This window comes from Crotalus tigris, unplaced genomic scaffold, assembly GCF_016545835.1.
Source record: "Crotalus tigris isolate CLP2741 ecotype Arizona unplaced genomic scaffold, ASM1654583v1 scf7180000024513.1755786, whole genome shotgun sequence".
In the NCBI taxonomy this organism is placed as follows: domain Eukaryota; kingdom Metazoa; phylum Chordata; class Lepidosauria; order Squamata; family Viperidae; genus Crotalus; species Crotalus tigris.
Genome location: NW_024100685.1, coordinates 649,929 through 673,487, shown reverse-complemented (window position 1 = coordinate 673,487; position 23,559 = coordinate 649,929). Strand labels below are relative to the sequence as shown.

At 47.1% G+C, this 23,559-nt stretch overlaps 1 protein-coding gene across 11 annotated transcripts in view; it reads right to left on the bottom strand.

Annotated features, from left to right (window-relative positions):
- The window catches only part of DYSF (dysferlin), a 155,047-nt gene that overhangs the window by 10,610 nt on the left and 120,878 nt on the right, over nt 1–23,559 (bottom strand). For all 11 annotated transcript variants that reach the window (XR_005555553.1, XM_039333809.1, XM_039333817.1 and 8 more), the window contains 12 exons: nt 22,352–22,450; nt 20,620–20,748; nt 16,017–16,172; nt 13,319–13,410; nt 12,863–13,033; nt 9,500–9,642; nt 7,520–7,659; nt 5,345–5,433; nt 5,153–5,248; nt 3,844–3,985; nt 1,563–1,662; nt 1,280–1,449 (listed from right to left, as the gene is read on the bottom strand). Coding sequence is in view for 10 of the 11 variants with exons in the window: in XM_039333809.1 (XP_039189743.1) it covers nt 1,280–1,449; nt 1,563–1,662; nt 3,844–3,985; nt 5,153–5,248; nt 5,345–5,433; nt 7,520–7,659; nt 9,500–9,642; nt 12,863–13,033; nt 13,319–13,410; nt 16,017–16,172; nt 20,620–20,748; nt 22,352–22,450 (1,527 nt within the window). In the remaining variant the exon portion in view is untranslated. The remainder of the gene's footprint in view (nt 1–1,279; nt 1,450–1,562; nt 1,663–3,843; nt 3,986–5,152; nt 5,249–5,344; nt 5,434–7,519; nt 7,660–9,499; nt 9,643–12,862; nt 13,034–13,318; nt 13,411–16,016; nt 16,173–20,619; nt 20,749–22,351; nt 22,451–23,559) is intronic.

Genomic DNA, 23,559 nt, shown 5'->3' with positions numbered 1-23,559 from the left:
AATCAAAGAATCAAGATCACGTGAAGTGCTAATACCACTTTACAAGGCCTTGGTCAGACCACGCTGGGAATAGGGCATCCAGTTTTGGTCCACACCATGTAAAAAAGAGGTTGAGACTCTGGAAAGAGTGCAGAGAAGAGCAACAAAGATGATGAGGGCACAGGAGGCTAAAACATATGAAGAACGGTTGCAGGAATTGGGTATGGCTAGTCTAGAGAAAAGAAGGATTAGGAGTGACATGATAGCAATGTTAAGAGATCAACCCTGACTGCTCTTTAGTAGGCCAGATCCTAAAGTTGAAACTCGTCCTTTGGCCACCTAATGAGAAGGAAGGACTCCCTGGAGAAGAGCCTAATGCTGGGAAAGATGGAGGGCAAGAGAAGAAGGGGACGACAGAGAAGGAGGTAGCTGGATGGAGTCCCTGAAGCAGTCGGCGTGAGCTTCAATGGACTCCAGAAGATGATAGTGGACAGGAAGACCTGGAGGAACGTGGTCCATGGGGCCGCGATGGGTCGGACACGACTTCCCAACTAACAACAATAACATCATTTGAGGTGCTTCCATAAAGAAGATGGAGTCAAGCTATTCTCCAAAGCCCCTGAAGAAGGCAGGACAAGAAGCGGCGGATGGAAACTCATCAAGGAGAGAAGCAACCTGGAACTAAGGAGAAACTTCCTAACAGTGAGGACGTTTAATCAGTAGCATGGAAGTTGCCTCTAGAAGTTGTAGGTCCTCCATCACTGGAGGTTTTAAGTAGAGACTAAACAGCAGAATAGCAGAGGGTTTCCTGCTTCAGCAGAGGGTTGGACTAGAACACCTCCAAGTTGAGAAGTTTCTCCTAACCCTATTGTTCTATGTTCTATGTTTTAAGAACCCAACGTCATGAGTCAAAACCTTGTCACCATTAGCTCCACAGAGCACCATTAGCTCTGTGAAATAACCAGATCAGAAGGACCAGGGGTGACATAATAGCAGCCTTCTCGTATTTGAAGGGCTGCCCCAAAGAAGCTCTTCTCCAAAGCCCATAAAGGCAGGACAAGAAGCATCGGATGGAAACTCATCAAGGAGAGAAGCAACTTGCAATTAAGGAGCAACTTCCTAACAGTGAGGGCAATTAACCAGTGGAACAGCTTGCCTCCAGAAGTTGTGGGTGCTCCATCACTGGAGGTTTTCAAGAAGAGACGAGACAATCATTCATCTTCTAGTCCAATCCATTGCTCCGGCAGGAAGCCCCATACTACACTGTCCCTCTGAGAACAAGCAGGATCGGAAGACTTACCGCAATGATCTTTGTGCCTTCCTGCTCGGCCACGCAAGGCCACCATCCCTTGACCGTCTTCTGCTCAAAAAGCGAGACGTCTCTCTCCCGAGTCTCCAGAAGATCCAAGTTGCATTTTTCGGCGGTCTTGCTTGGTTTTGGCATGCAGTTGAGGTCCAAGTGGATGGAGCCTGGAATGTTGGGGGGGAAAAGGGAGAAGAACGCAGAGGACAATTAAGCAGCAAGATATTTATAGAGAGGAATTTAAAAAAGTTACCTTGGCCACCCTGGGTTCACCACTCACCCAGGTAATCATCGAAGGAGAATTTGTCGTTGTCCCAGATTTGAAGGACCAGCTGGGGTGGGACTTTATTCTCTGTCTTGTCCAAGCTCCAAAAATGTTCCTGCATTGGAACATAGAGAAGAAGTCATTGCAAGCAAGACTGCAGCGATGTTCTCCATTAAGTAACAGAATACAGAATAACAAGAATAGAATAGAATAGAATAGAAATAAGAAAATAGAATAGAATAGAATAGAATAGAATAGAATAGAATAGAATAGAATAGAATAGAATAGAATAGAATAGAATAGATATTGGAATATAGAATAGAAATAAGGAAATAGAATAGAAATGAAATAGAATAGAATAGAATAGAATAGAATAGAATAGAATAGAATAGAATAGAATAGAATAGAATAGAATAGAATAGAATAGAATAGAATAGAATAGAAATAAGGAAATAGAATAGAATAGAATAGAATAGAATGGAATGGAATGGAATGGAATGGAATGGAACGGAACGGAACAGAATAGAATAGAATAGAATATGGAAGAATTACAGAATAGTATAAAATTACAGAATAGAATAGAATAGAATAGAATAGAATAGAATAGAATAGAATAGAATAGAATAGAATAGAATAGAATAGAATAGAAATAAGGAAATAGAATAGAAATAAGGAAATAGAATAGAATAGAATAGAATGGAATGGAATGGAATGGAACGGAACAGAATAGAATAGAAATAGAAATAGAGCTGGAAGGGACCTTAGAGGTCTTCTAGTCCAACCCCCTGCCCATGGCAGGAGACCTTATGCCATTCCAGACAAACGGTTGTCCAATTTCTTCTTGGAAACCTCCACAACGTCTGGAGGTAAGATGTTCCACTGATTAATTGTTCTCAATCTCAGGAAATTTTGCTTAGTTCTAGATTGGCTACCTCTGTATTTCACTGCAAACTCTCTGTAGGGAGAACAAACCCCACTTTCTTCTCGTATAAATAGGGGGCGAACCCCACTCCTTTCTAGCACTGATGATGTTGCGTCATGAAATGTCTGCAGGAAAACCACCAAACTCAGAGAGCACCAAGGACCCCACAGTCCAATCCTGAGCTGCAAATGTTCTCATCAGCACTGATGATGTTACCTAGTTGGGTAATGAAACATCTACATAAAAACAAGCAGATGTTTTTAAACTCCTCCTCCTCCTCCTCTCTGCAACCCCCCCCTTCTAGCACTGATGATGTTACCTAGTTGGGTCATGAAATGTCTGCAACAAAACAGCCAGGCTCAGACAGCATCAAGGATCCCACAGTCCTCCTCCTCCTCCTCTCCCCCCTCCCCTTCCTCCTCCTCCTCCCCCACTCCTTTCCAGCACTGATGATGTTACCTAGTTGGGTCATGAAACGTCTGCAAGGAAACCACCCAGCTCAGAGAGCATCAAGGACCCCACAGTCTCCTCCTCCTCCTCCTCCTCCTCCTCCTCCCCTACTCCCTTCTAGCACTGATGATGTTATCTAGTTGGGTCATGAAACGTCTGCAAGGAAACAGCCAAGCTCAGAGAGCATCCAGGACCCCACAGTTAAACCCTGAGCTGCCAATATTATCTTCTATTGTGTAGGGAACAACGTATGCAGCAATTTACATCCCGACCCTAATTTCATACTTGTGATCATCACAAAGTAACATTCCACTCCAGCTTCGCTCTTTGGGTGAGGATATATATTTTTTTATTTGACTGTATCTCATAATCAAAGGACGGGAGGCAAAAGAAAATGGGAAAAAGAGCGAGTTGCAAGCGGAGAACTGCTTGAGAAGCTATCACTCTGAGTACCTAGAGCAGCGGTTCTCAACCTGGGGGTCGGGACCCCATTTGGAGTCGAACGACCATTTCACGGGGGTCACCAAACAACGCAGTCCGCCATTTTCCCCCCCTTTTCCTTAGCTGTGCTACTCCCTTTTATTCTATTGGCTTTTGAAAGCCAATAGAATCGACTCTCTTGAATAGAGTCTAATTCTATTGGCTTTCAAAAGCCAATAGGAATTGTCCGGGCTGTCTCTGCCCTGCTGAGCCCGCCAAAAGTCCCATTCTGCAAACGGTGCTGCACCAGTTGAGTAGTCCTCGACTTACGACCGGTTGAGTAGTCCTCGACTTACGACCGGTTGGGGGTCGCGGCATTAAAAAGGTTGAGAACCACTGACTTAGAGAGTCTGATTCCCCCAGACCCGTCGACATCAGACCCGGCAACATTTGAGCCTCTGTGGAGCTCTGGCAAAGGTCATTTGGGCCTGTCTGGACGCTCACCTTCTTCGCCACAGAGCAGACCTGCTCAGCAGGGAGATAATCAAAGGGGAAGATGAACCTCCAGTTGAAGTTGCCTTCACCACCAAGAGACCTGTAGTGCACATCTGTCTTCTGCTTGTTCTCCTCATAACCAACCAGCCACCTGCGAGCCGCAGAAGAAGACCATCAGCCACAACATCACAAAGAAGAGAGCGCGCTTGTCAAAGAGTCATCCCAAATGTGTTTGTCTGCCACGGTTCCGATAGATAAAACCAAGTAAAAGAGCTTCAAGGCAAAGATGTCTTCCTCACAGAACATTTTATTTAGGGAACAAAGTATCGGCACTTACATAGGTGAACCCAAGACTAAAGTTCCTTCCCGCCCAGAAAGGCTGTCATAAATCACAATCACCAATCATTCTAAAACGAGGGTTCTCCTCCCAACTTTTCAGCCCGCCACAACTTTTTCTAGCATTGACCTTGATTCTCACACAGCTGCAATTGTTGTGGCCAGGGGTAGGCAACCTTGGCTCTTTTATGACTCGTGGACTTCAACTCCCAGAATTCCTGAGCCAGCCATGCTGAGGGGAAAGGGAGAGGTTTCCAAGCTGAGCCAGGCTGGCTCAGGAATTCTGGGAGTTGAAGTCCAGGAGTCATGAAGGGGCCATAGTTTCCCTCATGCTGGTTCAGGAATTCTGGGAGTTGAAGTCCAGGAGTCATGAAGGGGCCATAGTTCCCCCATGCTGGCTCAGGAATTCTGGGAGTTGAAGTCCAGGAGTCATGAAGGGGCCATAGTTCCTTCATGCTGGCTCAGGAATTCTGGGAGTTGAAGTCCACGAGTCATGAAGGGGCCATAGTTCCCCCATGCTGGCTCAGGAATTCTGGGAGTTGAAGTCCACGAGTCATGAAGGGGCCATAGTTCCCCCATCCTGGCTCAGGAATTCTGGGAATTGAAGTCCACAAGTCATAAAAGAGCCAAGGTGGCCTACCCCTGGTTGTGGCTAACTGAAATAGCTCAAGCATTCCCCCCTCCATCTGAAAATACCAAACAACAACAACAACAAAACCAAAGAAGGCAAAAGGTAAAATGGCTACAGCTTTTCAGTTGTCGCGGCGCTAACGCTGTCATTCTCATCCCGTTCTTGGACGAGAACTTCAGCTTCTTGGAGGAGAAGCAAAACATTTTCAAGGGAAAGAAAACCCCCAAGATCTTCCAAAGTTGCCCTTTGGAAAAAAGACCTCTGGGATCACCGTGACCTGGATGATGGAGGATCTCCACCTACGAGAAGTGGACAGGAACCCGTGTCAGGATGAAGCTTTGGGCTACCTACCCTTTCACGTAGATGTCGCTCATTTTCTGACCGGTGATGCTCAGGTCATCCAAGATGACGTCTTGGGCGTTCCAGACAATGCAACGCAAGTAGAACCTGAAGGCAACAGCCCAGATGGGGTTCAGGTGGAGAAACACGAGTCTATGGGGAAAGGCACGTGCAGGGAAAAGTTTGAGAGGGGGGAGTCGTTACCTCTTTGCTCTCCGCGGGGTCACGTTGAACGGCGGCCCCGGTGGCCCCAGCGATTTTGGGAACAGGTCCACCCAGAGCTGAAGTTTGCCCTGTAATGAAAGGGGAGGCCAGGAATCAGAGAAGAGGGCTCTCTTGGCCAGGATTGGCCCTGGAATGCAACTTCCTGGCTTCGTAGCCAGACGGCGTGCAGGAGCTCAGACGCCCTGCACTAAAATGGGGGTGTCTGTCGTGGAATCCCTGTGGAAGACCAACCAACCTGTCCAGGCAATTCCTGTCTAAGAGCCGTGGTGGCGCAGGGCTTAGAAGACAGCACTGCAGGCTACTTCGGCTGACTGCCGGCGGGGGGTTCAGTTCTCACCAGCTCAAGGCTGATTCAGCCTTCCGTCCTTCCGAGGTCGGTAAACTGAGGACCCAGATGGTTGGGGGCCAAAGGCTGACTCTGTAAACCACTTAGGGAGGGCTGAAAAGCACTGTGCATATAAGTCTAAGTCAGTGTTTCCCAAACTTGACAATTTTAAGGCATGTGGACTTCAACTCCCAGAATTCCACAGCCAGCGTTGCTGGCTGTGGAATTCTGGGAGTTGAAGTCCTCATGCCTTAAAATTGTCAAGTTTGGGAAACACTGGTCTAAGTAATAGTAATAGTAATAGTAGTAAAGTTGGAAGGGACCTTGGAGGTCATCTAGTCCAACCCCCTGCTCAGGCAGGAAACCCTACACCATTTCAGACAAATGGCTGTCCCGTCTCTTCTTAAAAACTTCCAGTGTTGGAGCATTTACTGCTTCTGGAGGCAGGCTGTTCCACTGATTAATTGTTCTCAGTGTCAGGAAGTTTCTCCTTAGTTCTAGGTTGCTTCTCTCCTAAATGCTATTGCAATAGCAATCATCTATCTATCTATCTATCTATCTATCTATCTATCTATCTATCTATCTATCCATCCAGTGGTGGGATTCAGCCGGTTCGCACCACTTCGGCTGAACCGGTAGCGCGTTTCCTAGGAATTAAACAATCAGGATTACTGGGTGGACCAATGACTAGGTCCAGGAGCCGTGCGCAAACCCGGCCAGTATTATAAAAAGAGACTCCCATTGACCTATTTTTAAGCTCTGATGATGTCGGTAGTGCTGACCGACGAAAGCTCACCATGTTAAAAACGTTATTAAACGTTTTTAGTTTAACTTTATCCTGGTGTTCGCGTTTATTTATTTTTACTATATATATTGATAGATGAGCTGTGGTGGCGCAGTGGTGAGACTGCGGCATTGCAGGCTAACTCTGCCAACTGCTGGGAGTTCGATCCTGACCAGCTCAAGGTCGTCTCAGCCTTCCATCCTTCCGAGGTCAGTAAAATGAGGACTCAGATTGTTGGGGGGCAACAGGCTGACTCTGTAAACTGCTTAGAGAAAGTTATAAAGCGGTATATAAGTCTAAGTGCTATTGCTATTGCTATCTCTGGGGGAACTCGTGAAGCCTGGACATAGTGTCAGAAGAATAAACTCAAGCCAAGCTTGCACAAGAATAAATAAAAGTGAAATCCAGAGAGCTGTGAGGAAATGAGATTTATTTATTCCCCAAAGCATAGAGGTTTGCCTACGGAGGCAGCTACAGAGGAAATGCTGTACAGAGAGATTGGTTGATGGGGCAAGTTGTCCGGGGTGTGGAAGTTGTGCAGGTGCTGATCTCTACACTGACACTTGAAGGGTGTGGGGGCGTGTACATGCTGACCCCAGAGAAGGGGGTTCATTAAATCAAGTGATGTGGATTGCGTTTCTTCGTTTGAACTGTGAGTATTATCGCTAGGTTTACATTGTGCTGAGTGTTGTGTGTTTGCTTTTGTGTGTGTTCACCATCTGAAATAAAAATGTTTAATTAATTCTTAGGTTTGCTACAAGTCTGAAAAGATTTGGGGGGGGCTGTTAATCAGTCATTTTGTTGGAGACAGACGATATATAATATTCCAAACCCATTTATATAAATGTATACATTCTTCCCACAATAGGACCCTCTGCCATCAGCATCCACATGCTTAGAGCAGCCTGTTGCCTCCTTTACACCAGGAAGTAAATTGCCTAGATGCAGAAATCTCTCGGATACTTGACTGGAAGCCTGGAGATTGAAAAAGGCGAAGACCCCAGAAGCTTCTCCAAGGCCCCCAACCTCTCCGTGCCAACTCTACCTGTTCAATGTCCGGCTGGAGAGAGCTGTACAGCGGCCTCGTCTCCACGTGCTCAGGGACCAGGCCTTGCTTCTGCAGGACGTGCAGGGCAAGCCGCTCCTCCACAGGACCCAGGTGGGGGTGTGGGGGCTTGGTCTCCTCTGAATCCAAGAGAAAAAGCAGAGGTTTCACCCATCGGCCCAACTGGGAGGGGAGACACGACAGCAGCGTTCCAGTATTTGAGGGGATGCCACAAGGAAGAGGGGGGTCAGCTTATTCTCCAAAGCACCAGAGGGCAGGACGAGAAACAACGGTTGGAAACTGATCAAGGAGAGAAGCAACCTGGAATTAAGGAAAAACTTCCTGACAGGGAGGACAATTAACCAGTGGAACAGCTTGCCACCAGAAATCATGGGAAACTCCATCAGTGGAGATTTTTAAGAAGAGACTGGACAGTCACTTGTCTGAGATGGTATAGGTTCTCCTGCTCGAGTGGGGGGCTGGACTAGAAGACCTCCAAGGTTCCTTCCAGCTCTATTCTATTCTATTCTATTCTATTCTGTAATTCTGTTCTTCCTGTCCTGTCCTGTCCTCTTCTCTTCTCTTCTCTTCTCTTCTCTTCTCTTCTCTTCTCTTCTCTTCTCTTCTCTTCTCTTCTCTTCTCTTCTCCTCTCCTCTCCTCTCCTCTATTCTATTCTATTCTATTCTATTCTATTCTATTCTATTCTATTCTATTCTATTCTATTCTATTCTATTCCTTATTCTGTTCTTCCTGTCCTGTCCTGTCCTGTCCTGTCCTGTCCTGTCCTCTTCTCTTCTCCTCTCCTCCTCCCCTCCCCTCCCCTCCCCTCCATTCCATTCCATTCCATTCCATTCCATTCTATTCTATTCTATTCTATTCTATTCTATTCTATTCTATTCTATTCTATTCTATTCTATTCTCCAAAGCACCAGAGGGCAGGACAAAAACCAATGATTGGAAACTGATCAAGGAGAGAAGCAACCTGGAATTAAGGAGAAACTTCCAGACAGTGAGGACAATTAACCAGTGGAACAGCTTGCCACCAGAAATCGTGGGTGCTCCATCACTGGAGATTTTTAAGAAGAGGCTAGGCCAGGGGTAGGCAACCTTGGCTCTTTTATGACTGGTGGACTTCAATTCCCAGAATTCCTGAGCCAGCATGGCTCAGCTTGGAAACCTCTCCCTTTCTCCTCAGCATGGCTGGCTCAGGAATTCTGGGAGTTGAAGTCCACCAGTCATAAAAGAGCCAAGGTTGCCCACCCCTGGGCTAGACAGTCACTTGTCTAAATGGTATAGGTTCTCCTGCTTGAGCAGGGGGCGGGACTAGAAGACCTCCAGGGTCCCTTCCAGCTCTATTCTATTTTAAACCCTCACAGTGAGTAAACCCCTCTCCCGCCTTGCTCTTGGGCCTTCTACAGATTGAAGAATCACTTCCATAACCACAGCAGTTTGGCTGACCTCTGGGAAGCCCATCTCCCCTTCCCCTCCCACCACAACAGTAAGACTGAAGCGATCCAACCTCGCAATCCAAAATGAGCAGAAACGCCTGCAAGCATGAACGTAAATAGGGAATCTGCTAAGGCAAAGTCTCTTCTGCCTGTTCTATGTGGGACCTCTTGGCTGTCCTTGCCATGGCTCAGCCCTGGGACAATGTCTCTCTCTGCTGGCCGGAGCTAACAAGCACAAGGCTCTCTGCAGCCCACCCAGACCCCAAAGAGGAGGGGTTGTCTTTTGGGAGATCCAAAAGAGGTGTCGGAAAGCTGGAAGACTCCGTCACCCTTGATATACAGAATAACAAGTGTTGGAAGGAACGTTGAGGCTCCTCTGGTCCAACCTTCTGCTCAAGCAGGAGACTGGACACCAGGAGGTCTTCCAACTTAGCCCTCCGATGACTTGTGGACTTCAACTCCCAGAATTCCTCAGCCAGGCACGCTGAAGCTACAAGGAAGCAGACGGGTGGGGCCTGTGTGTTTTTTTACCTAGATCCGAGAGGCAGTACACCTCATCTCCAAAGACGATCTGGTCAGTCTTGTAAACGGGAGGTTTGCCGCTCTGCTGCAAGGAGAAGTGATGGAGGAGCTGCGTCGGGCGCTGCTGGTCCCTCCACTGGTTGGGTCCAGAACTGGAAGGGGAGAAACAGGACGATAAAGCAGAGGAACCTCAACGCGTCCTTGGTCCAACTGCCTGCCAGGTCTGGGCAGCGTATAGATCAAGGGTCTTCCAACGTGGCCCTTTGATGACTTGTGGACTTCAACTCCCAGAATTCCTCAGCCAGCGTGAGGGAACTATGACCCTTTGATGACTTGGGGACTTCAACTCCCAGAATTCCTCAGCCAGTGTGCCTGGCTGAGGAATTCTGGGAGTTGAAGTTCGCAAGCAGGGGTCTTCAAACTTGGCCCTTTGATGATTTGTGCCTGGTTGAGGGATTCTGGGAGTTAAAGTCCACAAATCATCAAAGGGCCAAGTTTGAAGACCTCTGATATGGACTTTAAGAGGAGTGGACTTCAACTCCCAGAGTTCCTTAGCTAGCGTGCCTGGTTGAGGAATTCTGGGAGTTGAAGTCCACACGTCATCAAAGGGCCAAGTTGGAAGACCCCTGATACAGACCTTAAGAGGAGTGGACTTCAACTCCCAGAATTCCTCAGCCAGCGTGAGGGAACTATGATCCTTTGATGACTTGTGGACTTCAACTCCCAGAATTCCTCAGCCAGTGGGCCTGGTTGAGGAATTCTGGGAGTTGAAGTCCACAAGTCATCAAAGGGCCAAGTTGGAAGACCCCTGATATGGACTTTAAGAGGAGTGGACTTCAACTCCCAGAATTCCTCAGCCAGCATGAGGGAACTATGATCCTTTGATGACTTGTGGACTTCAACTCCCAGAATTCCTCAATCAACGTGCCTGGCTGAGGAATTCTGGGAGTTGAAGTCCACAAGTCATCCAAGGGCCAAGTTGGAAGACCCCTGAGATAGAACTGATATAGAGGCCAAAATTTCTGCTGCTGGGTGAGACACTTGTTAAGTGGGTTTTGCCCCATTTTCTTGCCAAAGTTGTTAACTGAATCACTGCAGTTGTTAAGTTAGTTTCATGGATGTTAAGTGGCTTCTCCCTTGAGTTTGCTTGTCAGAAGGTCACAAAAAGAGGACCCTGGGACACTGCAACCGTCATAGATACGAGCCAGTTGCCCTATGTCTGAATGTTGATCACGTGACCACGGGGATGCTGCACGTGTGAAAAATAGTCCTAAGTCCCTTTTTTTTCCATGCCCTTTGTAACTCTGAATGGTCGCCAAATGAATAGTTGTAAGGGAAGGACTACCTGTACTTCATCCTTGGGCAATCGGAAGACTCTCGTAAGTTTTCGCTTGTCGTCATGTTTAGCTACATAGGATGGGGCTGGATCTGGCGTGTCCTCCATGGAAAAGTCTCTCCCACCACTAAGTTACCTCAGATAATAATAAGAGCAGGAAAATTGAAGAAAGAGACCGATGGACTAATTCTGGCTGCACAAGACCAAGCCTTAAGGACAAATGCATACAAAGTCAAAATGGAGAAGACAGCAACAGACAGTAAGTGCCGCCTATGCAAAGAAGCTGAAGAAACAGTGGACCACTTGGTAAGCTGTTGCAAGAAGATTGCACAAACTGATTACAAGCAGCGGCATGACAAAGTAGCAACAATGGTACATTGGAAGATCTGCAAAAAATATCATTTGCCTGTAAGCAAAAACTGGTGGGATCATAAAATAGAGAAAGTCATAGAAAATGATAAAGTTAAACTGCTCTGGGACTTCAGAAGTCAAACAGACAAGCACCTGCAACATAACACCCCAGACTTAACAACTGTCGATAAGAAAGACAAAAAAGTCTGGATAGTGGACGTGGCAGTGCCTGGAGACAGCAGAATAGACGAGAAAGAACTGGAGAAGATCACAAAATACAAAGACCTACAAATAGAAATAGAAAGACTGTGGCAAAAGCAAGCAAGGGTAGTACAATAGTCATAGGCTCCTTGGGTGCAATCCCAAAACAACTGGAGCACCACTTGAACACAATTGGCATTGACAAATTCGCTATTAGTCAATTGCAAAAGGCGGCCTTATTAGGAACTGCTTCCATCCTGCGACGATATCTGTAATACCATCAAACATCCACATCTGCCTATCCCAGGTCCTGGGTAAGGACTCGATAGGTAGACAAAATGCCAAACCCAGTCTGAACATCTGGCTGACTGTGCGATGATCGATAATAATAATACAGCAGCTGCAGAACTACTGGAAGAAAAGGTGTTTACCGGTCGCAGATACACAGTGTTTGAAAACAAAGAAATAATGATCTGTTACTACAGATCAAGTCCAACAAGATTAATCAATTGCAAAAGGCGGCCTTACTAGGAACTGCTTCCATCCTGCAACGAAATCTGTAATACCATCAAACATCCACATCTGCCTATCCCAGGTCCTGGGTAAGGACTCGATAGGTAGACAAAATGCCAAATCCAGTCTGAGCATCTGGCTGACTGTGCGATGATCCAAAATAATAATAATAATAGTAGTAATAATAATAATAATAATAAAAAAGTTGGAAGGGACCATGGAGGTCATGTAGTCCAACCCCCTGCTCAGGCAGGGAACCCTATACCATTTCGGACAAATGGCTGTCCAGTCTCTTCTTAAAGACTTCCAGTGTTGGATCATTCACCACTTCTGGAGGCAGGTGGTTCCACTGGTTAATTGTTCTCATTGTCAGGAAGTTTCTCCTTAGTTCCAGGTTGCTTCTCTCCTTGGTCAGTTTCCATCCGTTGCTTCTTGTCCTGCCTTCAGGCACTTTGGAGAACAGCTTGACTCCCTCTTCTTTGGGGCAGCCCCTGAGATACTGGAATAATGCTATCCTGTCCCCCCTCGTCCTTCTCTTCGTTAAACTAGACATCCCCAATTCTAGCAACCGTTCCTTATATATTTTAGCCTCCAGTCCCCTAATCATCTTTGTTGCTCTTCTCTGTACTCTTTCTAGAGTCTCAACATCTTTTTTACATCGTGATGACCAAACCTGGATGCCGTATTCCAAGTGTGGCCTTACCAAGGCCTTGTAAAGTGGTATTAATACTTTACATGATCTTGATTCTATCCCTCTGTTAATGCAGCCCAGCACTGTGTTGGCCTTTGTTGGTAGCTGCAGCACACGGCTGGCTCATATTTAAGTGATTGTCCAGCATCTAAAAGGCCACGGGAACCCAGGAAGAGTCTGAGATGCCACCCACAGGATGGTCCTCCACCTTAGCAGATGGGCCAAATTCCTGCTTCTCCTTCCATGAATAGGTTTTATAGGACCGTCCAGAAGTACTCACATGCAGTAAGTCTGGGAAAGACCACAACGAGCCCCATATCTGGACAGGAAGCGGTTCTCCAGGTCAATAACGGTCTGCCCGATCTTCTCGTCTTTGGACAAGAGATCATAATCGTACAGGGTGATCTTCAAGTCCTTCTCCACGGGCAATGTACAAGTCAGCTCAAACATCCTACCGAAAGCAGAAGCACACAAGTCAGCAGAAAGGAACACGGGCTGGGATTTTTACGGAATTGCTTCAATGGTTCAGCAATTCTACCCTGATGGTGTTACCTAGCTGGGTAATGAGATGTCTGCAAGAAGACAATCAAGCTCAGAGACCAGCAGGGACTCCACAGTCCTCCTCCTCCTCCTCCTCCTCCTCCTCCTCCTCCTCCTCCTCCTCCTCTGCCCTCTTCCCCTTCTCCTGCTCTCTTGGGCTGGAAGGAACCTATCAGGGACCTATGGGGAGACTTACTTTCCAAAGACCGGTTCCAGAGTACAGGGGATGTAATTGTCCTGGTCATTAAGGGACTTCTTCCCCACAGAAATCTTCACATAAGGGTCACACTGGGTGGGAGAAGGAAACAGAGAGGGTCAAGGTGGACCTTTTGCGGTAGTTCCACGAAAGAGGCAGGAAAGGGCCAGCGACGGCAAACGGTCCTTAGATAGCTCCACCAGAAGCATTCAGACAACCAGCTTAGGAGATTGGCTGGTTTGAGAATAAATGATCCCAGGTCACCCCTTGGGTCTTCTCCTGTGCCTTCACCGCTACATCATGCTGCCTCTACTGCAGTGGTTCTCAACCTTTTTAATGCCGCGAGCCCCCCAACCAGTCGTAAGTCGAGGACTACTCAACTGGTGCAGCACCATTTGCAGAATGGGACTTTTGGCGGGCTCAGCAGGGCAGAGACAGTCTGGACAATTCCTATTGGCTTTGGAAAGCCAATAGAATTAGACTCTATTCAAGAGAGTCTAATTCTATTGGCTTTCAAAAGCCAATAGAATAAAAGGGAGTAGCACAGCTAAGGAAAAGGGGGGAAAAATGGCAGACTGCATTGTTTAGCGGCCCCCGTGAAATGGTCGTTCGACCCCAAATGGGGTCCCGACCCACAGGTTGAGAACCGCTGCTCTACTGGTTCCTGCAAATAGACTGAGCAACTAAAGAGGAACTTCGTGGAAAGCCCTAGAAGAGGGCGGTCCAACCTTGGCCCCTTTAAGACCTGTGGACTTCCACGGCCAGAATTCTCCAGCCAGAACTCCGGGAGTTGAAGTCTACAGATCTTAAAGTGACCAAGGTTGGACAACCCTGCCCTAGAACTTTCCTTCCCCACCTGGTGGTCCCTGGATGCATTGAACGTCCTGTTGGCTGGGGTAGTGGAGGCCTATGGGAGTAGTAGTCCAACCCCACCTGGGAGTTACCCAATTAAGGAACTTTGCATACGTGAACCTACATTGAAGAATAGAATAGAATAGAATAGAATAGAATAGAAAAGAATAGAATAGAATAGAATAGAATAGAATAGAATAGAATAGAATAGAATAGAATAGAATAGATATTGGAAAATAGAATAGAAATAAGGAAATAGAATAGAAATAAGGAAATAGAATAGAATAGAGTAGAGTAGAGTAGAGTAGAGTAGAGTAGAGTAGAGTAGAGTAGAGTATAATAGAATAGAAATAAGGAAATAGAACAGAATAGAATAGAGTAGAGTAGAGTAGAGTACAGTAGAGTAGAGTAGAATAGAATAGAAATAAGGAAATAGAACAGAATAGAATAGAATAGAATAGAATAGAATAGAATAGAATAGAATAGAATAGAATAGAATAGAATAGAATAGAATAGATATTGGAAAATAGAATAGAAATAAGGAAATAGAATAGAAATAAGGAAATAGAATAGAATAGAGTAGAGTAGTAGAGTAGAGTAGAGTAGAGTAGAGTAGAGTAGAGTATAATAGAATAGAAATAAGGAAATAGAACAGAATAGAATAGAGTAGAGTAGAGTAGAGTACAGTAGAGTAGAGTAGAATAGAATAGAAATAAGGAAATAGAACAGAATAGAATAGAATAGAATAGAATAGAATAGAATAGAATAGAATAGAATAGAATAGAATAAATAGAATAGAATAGAATAGAATAGAATAGAATAGAAGATAGGAATAGAATAGAATAGAATAGAATAGAATAGAATAGAATAGAATAGAATAGAATAGAATAGAATAGAAAATGGAATGGAATGGAATAGAATAGAATAGAATAGAATAGAATAGAATAGAATAGAATAGAATAGAATAGAATAGAATAGAATAGAATAGATTGGAATATAGAATAGAAATAAGGAAATAGAATAGAATAGAGAATAAGGAATAGAATAGAAGAAGGAATAGAATAGAAAGAGCGGAATAGAATAGGAATAGAGTAGAGTAGAGTAGAGTAGAGTAGAATAGAACAGAATAGAATAATGATAAGAATAGAGTAGAACAGAACAGAATAGAATAGAGCTAGAAGGGACCTTGGAGGTCTTCTAGTCCAGCCCCCTGCTCAAGCAGGAGAACCTATAAAAACTATTCTGATGTAGGCCACATGCTGACAATAGACGGGGCCTGCATTACGACTGAGAATAAACAGACCCTCACCACCACCTCCCTCTCTGCTCCCCCCATTAGATCAGCTAACTGCTTGCCAGGGAAAATAAAGGCCACACAGGGCTCGGGGGGGGGGGGAGGGGGGCTATGAATGGCCCACCCCTCCACTAAAGTGCGTAAGTCCCAAAGGGGATTTTTCCAAAAGGCAACTGGACTTTCTTGGGGGGGGGGGTTCCCCCTTGAAAACATTTCAAGAAAAGCTTCAGTTCTTAAGCTCTGAAGAACTGAAGAAGCTTCTGGGAGGAGAAGCTAAATGTTTTCAAAGAAAAAAACAAAGACAAGGATGGTGGAGACTCTCCACAGACACAAAGGGCACCAATATCCCCTGAGCCACAGGGACACCATCCTTTCTTTACGGTCGGAACGAAGAAGAAGGCAAGAACTTCCCAAGGAGAAGCTGAGAAATTGAGGAGACGCCCCCTGAGAAATTTTGCCCAGATCCTTGACGTGTCCCGAAGCGTCTCTCCCGGACAGGAACCCTGCTTCCTGGAGAGTCTCCCCCCCCCCGTTTTCCATCCCTGAGCTTACTTTTCCATTGGAATCCTTGGGCTGCAGATCAAAGGCCCGGATGACGTAAACCCTCACGAGACACTCCTGGGGGCCCCGGGCTGGAAGCTGGTGGAACTGGCGCGGAGGGACGGGCACCGTGGGGTCGTCGGGCAGAGGGTAGATCTTGAAGGAGCCCTGCAAGGGGAGGAAAGGCTTGAGTCTCCCACCCACATTGGCTGCTTGGGGGGGGTCTCTCCGGCAGTTCCAGGCTGGAGCCAGGAGTGGTCCAGATGTTGCAGAGGGACTCCTGAAGCACGCTGGGTATCAGAGAGTAATACCTCCAGCATCGTTTTTATTTTATCATTTCATTATTCTATTCTATTCCATTCCATTCCATTCCATTCTATTCTATTCCTTTTCTCTATTCTATTCCTTTTCTCTATTCTATTCTATTCTATTCTATTCTATTCTATTCTATTCTATTCTATTCTATTCTATTCTATCCTCCAATATTTATTCTATTCTATTCCATATTTTCTATTCTATTCTATTCTATTCTATTCTATTCTATTCTATTCTATTCCATATTTTCTATTCTATTCTATTCTATTCTATCCTCCAATATTTATTCTATTCTATTCCATATTTTCTATTCTATTCTATTCTATTCTATCCTCCAATATTTATTCTATTCTATTCCATATTTTCTATTCTATTCTATTCTATTCTATTCCATATTTTCTATTCTATTCTATTCTATTCTATTCTATTCTATTCTATTCTATTCTATTCTATTCTATTCTATTCTATTCTATTCTATTCTATTCTATTCTATTCTATTCTATTCTATTCTATTCTATTCTATTCTATTCTATTCTATTCTATTCTATTCTATTCTATTCTATATTTTCTATTCTATTCTATTCTATTCTATTCTATTCTATTCTATTCTATTCCATATTTTCTATTCTATTCTATTCTATTCTATTCTATCCTCCAATATTTATTCTATTCCATATTTTCTATTCTATTCTATTCTATTCTATTCTATTCTATTCTATTCTATTCTATTCTATTCTATTCTATTCTATTCTATTCCTTTTCTCTATTCTATTCTATTCTATTCTATTCTATTTATATTTTATTCTATTCTATTTATATTTTATTCTATTTTATTTCTTTTCTTATCATCTTATCTTATCTTATCTTTATCTTATCTTATCTTATCATCTTACCTCACCTTACCTTTCCTTACTTTACTTTATTTTATTTTATTTTTTGTTTAGTTTAGTTTAGTGTTTACTTTAGTTTCCCACCTTTATTATTTTATAGAAACAACTCACGGCAATGAACATCATTAATATTCTTTCCTCCCCCTATTTTCCCCACAACAACAATCTTGTGAAGTGGGCTTGTTGAGAGTGAGTGATTGGCCCAAAGTCACCCAGCCAGTTTTCATGTCTAAGGAGGGACTAGAACTCACCGTCTCCTGGTGATTGGCCCAAAATCACCCAATGGCTTTCATGCCTAAGGCGGGACTAGAACTCACCGTCTCCTGGTGATTGGCCCAAAGTCACCCAATGGCTTTCATGCCTAAGGCGGGACTAGAACTCACCGTCTCCTGGGGATTGGCCCAAAGTCACCCAATGACTTTCATGCCTAAGGCGGGACTAGAACCCACCGTCTTCTGCTGATTGGCCCAAAGTCACCCAATGGCTTTCATGCCTAAGGCGGGACTAGAACTCACCGCCTCCCGGTTTCTAGCCTGGCGCCTTCCCCACTAGGCCAAGCTGGCTGTCTATGTAACCTATGCAAGACAGGTGATGAGCTAAAGCTTTTTCAAAGACCCTAAGAAAGAGGGTGGACCTCGGAAATACCCTTTTCCTACAACCCATCGTACCAGTGTAGAAACAGGACATTGAGTCCAGCCCAAGGGGAGCCTCCGTCGTCAGTGGAAAGAGGGAAGCTGCCTTTTCCTCTTGACGCCACCAGACACTGACCGAGGCAAGCAGAGCCACCCAAATTAATCAGGGGATTAATTAAAGAGCTGATTAGAGCTGGCAACGTTTGTGGCCGGATTGATTGCGCCCCACAACGGCAGAAGGAGCTTCGTTGAAGAAATTGCTCCCCAGCAATCACAAAGCTTGGTCCAAGCAGCAGACAGCTCGATTGGGGAGGGGTCTCTTCCCTCCCCACCTTCATTCCCTGAATTGCAGTATCTCAGCAATGAGCACGGTCCCTTTAGGGAAGGGTCCCCAGTGGGGAGACAAGAGTCCCGGCGCAGTCACTGATGAGGGCATTCAAAGACACGATAGCCCTGGCACAGGGGTAGGCAACCTTGGCTCTTTTATGACTGGTGGACTTCAACTCCCAGAATTCCTCAGCCAGTATGGCTCAGCATGAAAACCTCTCTTTCCCCTCAGTATGGCTGGCTCAGGAATTCTGGGAGTTGAAGTCCACCAGTCATAAAAGAGCCAAGGTTGCCTATCTCTGACCTAGGCTTAGGCCCCTTCATGACTTGTGGACTTCAACTCCCAGAATTCCTGAGCCAGCCTGGCTCAGCTTGGAAGCCTCTCCCTTTCCCCTCAGCACGGCTGGCTCAGGAATTCTGGGAGTTGAAGTCCAGGAGTCTTGAGGGGGCCATAGTTCCCTCATGCTGGCTCAGGAATTCTGGGAGTTGAAGTCCACGAGTCTTCAACTCCCAGAATTCCTGAACCAGCCACACTTAGAACTTAGGATAGGAGTAGGCAACCTTGGCTCTTTTATGACTGAAGGACTTCAACTCCCAGAATTCCTGAGCCAGCCATGCTGAGGGGAAAGGGAGAGGTTTCTAAGCTGAGCCAGGCTGGCTCAGGAATTCTGGGAATTGGTCCACCAGTCGTAAAGTGGCCATAGTTCCCCATGCTGGCTTAGGAATTCTGGGAGTTGAAGTCTGTGAGTCATAAAGAGGCCTAGGCCTAGGCCAGACGTAGGCAACCTTGCCTCTTTTATGACTTGTGGACTTCAACTCCCAGAATTCCTGAGCCAGCCTGGCTCAGCTTGGAAACCTCTCCCTTTCCCCTCAGCATGGCTGGCTGAGGAATTCTGGGAGTTGAAGTGCACCAGTCATAAAAGAGCCAAGGTGGCCTACCCCTGGGCTAGGGATAGCAGCCACCCGTATGGGTCATGGACTCGTGGCTGGCAGCACCTGGGCCCAGAAGGATGCAAAGAAAAGGGCCCTGCACACCTAGAATGCGGGGAGCGGAAACAGAGCATGACGTCCCCTGCCCCTACAAGCCCTAGGAACTAGAGCCTTAAATTACTCTCTCGTCTGTTCAAGCTGTTCCGAAGGAGCTTGACCAACGTGATGCCTGCGGCTTCTTCTGCTTCTTCTGCTACTGAGCTGAGAATCCTCACTTGAACTCAGCGCCTCCCGTTCTCGCACAAAGATTAAAATGACAGAGTTGGAAGGGACTTTGGAGGTCTTCTAATCCAACCCCTCGCTAAAGCAGGAGACCCTATACAGTTCCGGACAAATGGCTGTCCAATCTCTTCTTTAAAAATCTCCCGTGATAGAACAACCGTAACTTCTGGAGGCAAGGAGTTCCACTGGTTAATTGTCCTCACTGTCAGGAAGTTTCTCCTTAGTTCCAGGTTGCTTCTCTCCCCGATTAGTTTCCATCCGTTGCTTCTTGTCCTGCCTTCAGGCGCTTTGGAGAAGAGGTGGACCTTCTCTGGGACAGCCCCTCAAATATTGAAAGTCTGCTACTTTGTCGTGTTCCCCCCCCCCCCGTCTTCCTCTTCATTAAACTAGATGCCTCCAATTCCTGCAACTGTTCTTCAATCGTTTGAGCCCCCAGCACCCTCTTTTTTTGCTCGTCTCTGCACTCTTTCCAGTGCCCCTGTTTATATCCTGACAACCAAAACTGGATGCAGGATTCCAAGCGTGGCCTTACCAAGGCCTTGTAAAATGGTATTAACCCTTTAAGTCTGACGTGCCAAACACAAGGCCCGGGGGCCGGATGCAGCCCGTGAAGTGGTTTCACGTGGCCCGCGAAGCCATCCTGGAAACAGTGAGGTAAAGGCCCCCCACTGCCTTGGCCCTGGCCCAGGCCGGCCGGGAGCCAATGTGCAATTTTGTGATGGCCATCTATGCTGAAACACATTCAGTCTTAGGTCCACAAGGCCGTCCGGAAACAGCGAGGGACCGGCCCCTGCCGCGTTGCCCCCGCCCCCTGGGTGCATGCTGGGGAGGGGTCACCCTTTGTGAGGAATGAAGAAATGCACCATGCCTTGGCGCTTGCCCCGGTCCCAGCCCCTTCTGCCAGAGACCCTCAGATCTGTCCCACTCTTGCCCAGGCCCCCACAGCATCCTTGACGTGAATGATGTAGAACTGGCCATGCCCACCCAGTAGGCCACACCCACTCCATCCATGACCAGCCAGTAGGCCACACCCACCCGGCCCCCCAAGGGCAACAGCAATGCTGATGCGGCCCTCAATGAAATTGAGTTTGACACCCCTGATTTACGTGATCTTGATTCTCTCCCTCCGTTAATGCATCCTAGAACTGCGTTGGCTTTTTTCGCAGCTGCCGCACACAGCTGCCTCCTATATAAAGGACCGTCCACTAGGGCCATCAAACCAAAAGGAGATGGGCCAACCTTGAATTCCCCAACAACGGTGGGATCTTCGCCGTCATCCTGAGCTTTGCCGCGGGACAACTTAAAGGTGTGGCAGAAATCCGAAAGGCCTCCAAAGTCTTCGACGTTCTCCAGCTCTGTCTCGTAGATCTGAGGAGAGAAGGGGATGGAAAGCATTTCGTTTCTTCTTCTCCTCAGAGGTTTGAAGGGAGATCTCCCAGCTTGATTGCTGTGGGGAACCTGACAGCTAGGCTAGAAGGAGGAGTCAAGCAAGGACCTAGCTTGGAATCCTTACACAGTCACAAGAGATATAAGACTAACCCAGTGATGGCGAACCTTTTAGAGACCGAGTGCTCAAAAACTGCCCCCCCACCCCCTTCACTGCTCTGCCCTGCCCACTGAGCCACCCACCACCTCCACGGCCCGCCACAGATCACCCAGGCAGCCAGCAGCGCCATGGCGGGCCATGCCCTCCACCTGTGCCCCGCAGCATCATATGCGTGCAATGGGGTGCAAGGGCCGAGTCTTGTCCCCGCTGCCCAGCTACCATGTCCTTGGCTCCGTTGTTTCGTGTGGGCTGCGCCTAGGAGCAACTCTCCTCCAGGGGGGCTGATGGTGAGGAGGGGGCCGTAAGGGGAGGCGGGGCTGGGGAGATGGTGCGTGTGCCCATAGAGAAGGCTCCGAGTGCCATAGATTCGCCACCACTGGACTAACCTCACCTTCCAGCCTAGCTGGCAGATTCCCCACAGTTGCCCTTTCCAGGAAAATGCACAATGGCTCTTGAAAGTCACTGAAAGATACGCAAAGAGGTTCCCTGGAAGGATGTGATAAGAGTGGATGTGGCGGGCACATGAAGTCCAGCATCTACTTGAGCGTTTACCTGGACCAGCATCTACCTGAGCTTTTGTGCAAGCCTTCCTTAAAGAAGGAACCGAGGGATCAAAAGTGGATCAGCCAAAGGTCCAACTTTGTCTAACATTTTGTTCCAGTCTTCAAAGGCTGTGGAGCAGCTCAATGTCCAGGAACTGCGCCCACAAGATACAAGAGCACCTTGGAAATTGTCTCAAGGTGCACCAGGAAGATAATTTAAGCAGAACTAATTAACTCTAAGTAGCAGTGTCCAACCTGAAAGAAGAAGTGGAAAGTGGCCAGAGGTGGGTAGGTTTCTTGTAGGTGCTGGATCCAAAATTGAAGGACGGTGACCTCTGTTGATGGCTAAGACATCTTAATATTTAGAGCCAGCAGGGCCCACCTAAGCATTTCATTCTGCTAGCCCAGGGGAAGGCTACTTCGGCTCTTTTATGACTTGTGGACTTCAACTCCCAGAATTCCTGAGCCAGCCTGGCTCAGCTTGGAAATCTCCCTTTCCCCTCAGCATGGCCGGCTCAGGAATTCTGGAAGTCCACCTGTCATAAAAGAGCCAAGCTTGCCCACCCCTGGCCTAGGCCTAGGCCGCTTTATGACTCGTGGACTTCAGCTCCCAGAATTCCTGAGCCAGCCTGGCTCAGCTTGGAAACCTCTCCCTTTCCCCTCAGCATGGCTGGCTCAGGAATTCTGGGAGTTGAAGTCCACGAGTCCTAAAAGAGCCAAGGTGGCCTACCCCTGTCCTAAACCGAGGTCAAGACATTCCTAGCAAGAAGTCCAGAGGTGACAATTGCATCTCCAAAGCAATGGCTTTCTCTCTCTCACACACACACACACACACACACACACACACACACACACAAAGGCAGAGGCTATCCAGGGTTTTTACCTTCAGGGTGTCGAAGCCTTTCTCCAAATAGGTGCCACATTTCTCTCGCTCCCCTGTGGATGCGTAGAATTTGCTCCACCAGTCAATGAACTCTTCTTCCTGGAAAGGCAACAAAAGACCAGCAGCTGATTTATTACCTTGAGACCCTCCAAGACAGGGGTCTTCAACTTTGACCACTTGAAGACTTGTGGACTTCAACTCCCAGAATTCCTCAGCCAGCTAATCAATCCTAGTTGGGTATGGGGCCTGCTCTCAATGTATAGTCTAGTGCAGTGGTGGCAAACCCATGGCACGGGTGCCAGAGGCGGCACTCAGAGCCCTGTCTGTGGGCACATGCGCCGTCACCCCAGTCCTGGGCCTTCAGCTGGGTTTGATAAAACCTTTTCGCTTTAGGCCTCCACCACCATGTGCAAAAAAAAAGGTTCAATCAATCAGTCAATTTCAACTTCTCGCGGGAAAATAAAAGATCTTGCAAAGTTGGAATTGATGGATTGAACTTTTTAGTCCCACCCAGTCTGCCGTGACCGCCGCAGCCACGCCCGGCCAATGGGCCACACCCACCCGGCACCCGATGATGCCTAAGTGGGTTTTGGGTTGCAGTTTGGGCACTCGGTCTCTCAAACGTTCACCATCACTGGTCTAGTGGCTTTCTCATCCTACCAACACTGACATGGCAAGCCACTAGAATATAAATTGAGAGCAGACCCCACTCTCTTCTAGCACTGTTGATGTTCCCTAGTTGGGTCATGAAACGTCTTCAAGAAAACAACCCAGCTCAGAGGGAACCAAGGACCCCACAGTCATCGTTGTTCTCCTCCTCCTCCTCCTCCTCTTCCTCCTCCCCTCCTCCTCTTCCTCCTCCTCCTCCTCTTCCTCCTCCTCCTCCCCCTCCTCTTCCTCCTCCTCCTCCTTTTCCTCCTCCTCCTCTTCCTCCTCCTCCTCCTCCTCCCTCCTCCTCTTCCTCCTCTTCTTCCTCCTCCTCCTCCTCCCCCTCTTCCTCCTCCTCCTCTTCTTCCTCCTCCTCCTCCTCCTCTTCCGTCTCCTCTTCCTCCTCCTCTTCTTCCTCCTCCTCCTCCTCTTCCGTCTCCTCTTCCTCCTCCTCCTCCTTCTCTTCCTCCTCCTCCTCTTCCTCTTCCTCCTCTTCCTCCTCCTCCTCTTCCTCTTCCTCTTCCTCCTCCTCCTCCTCCCCCTCCCCCTCCTCCTCCTCT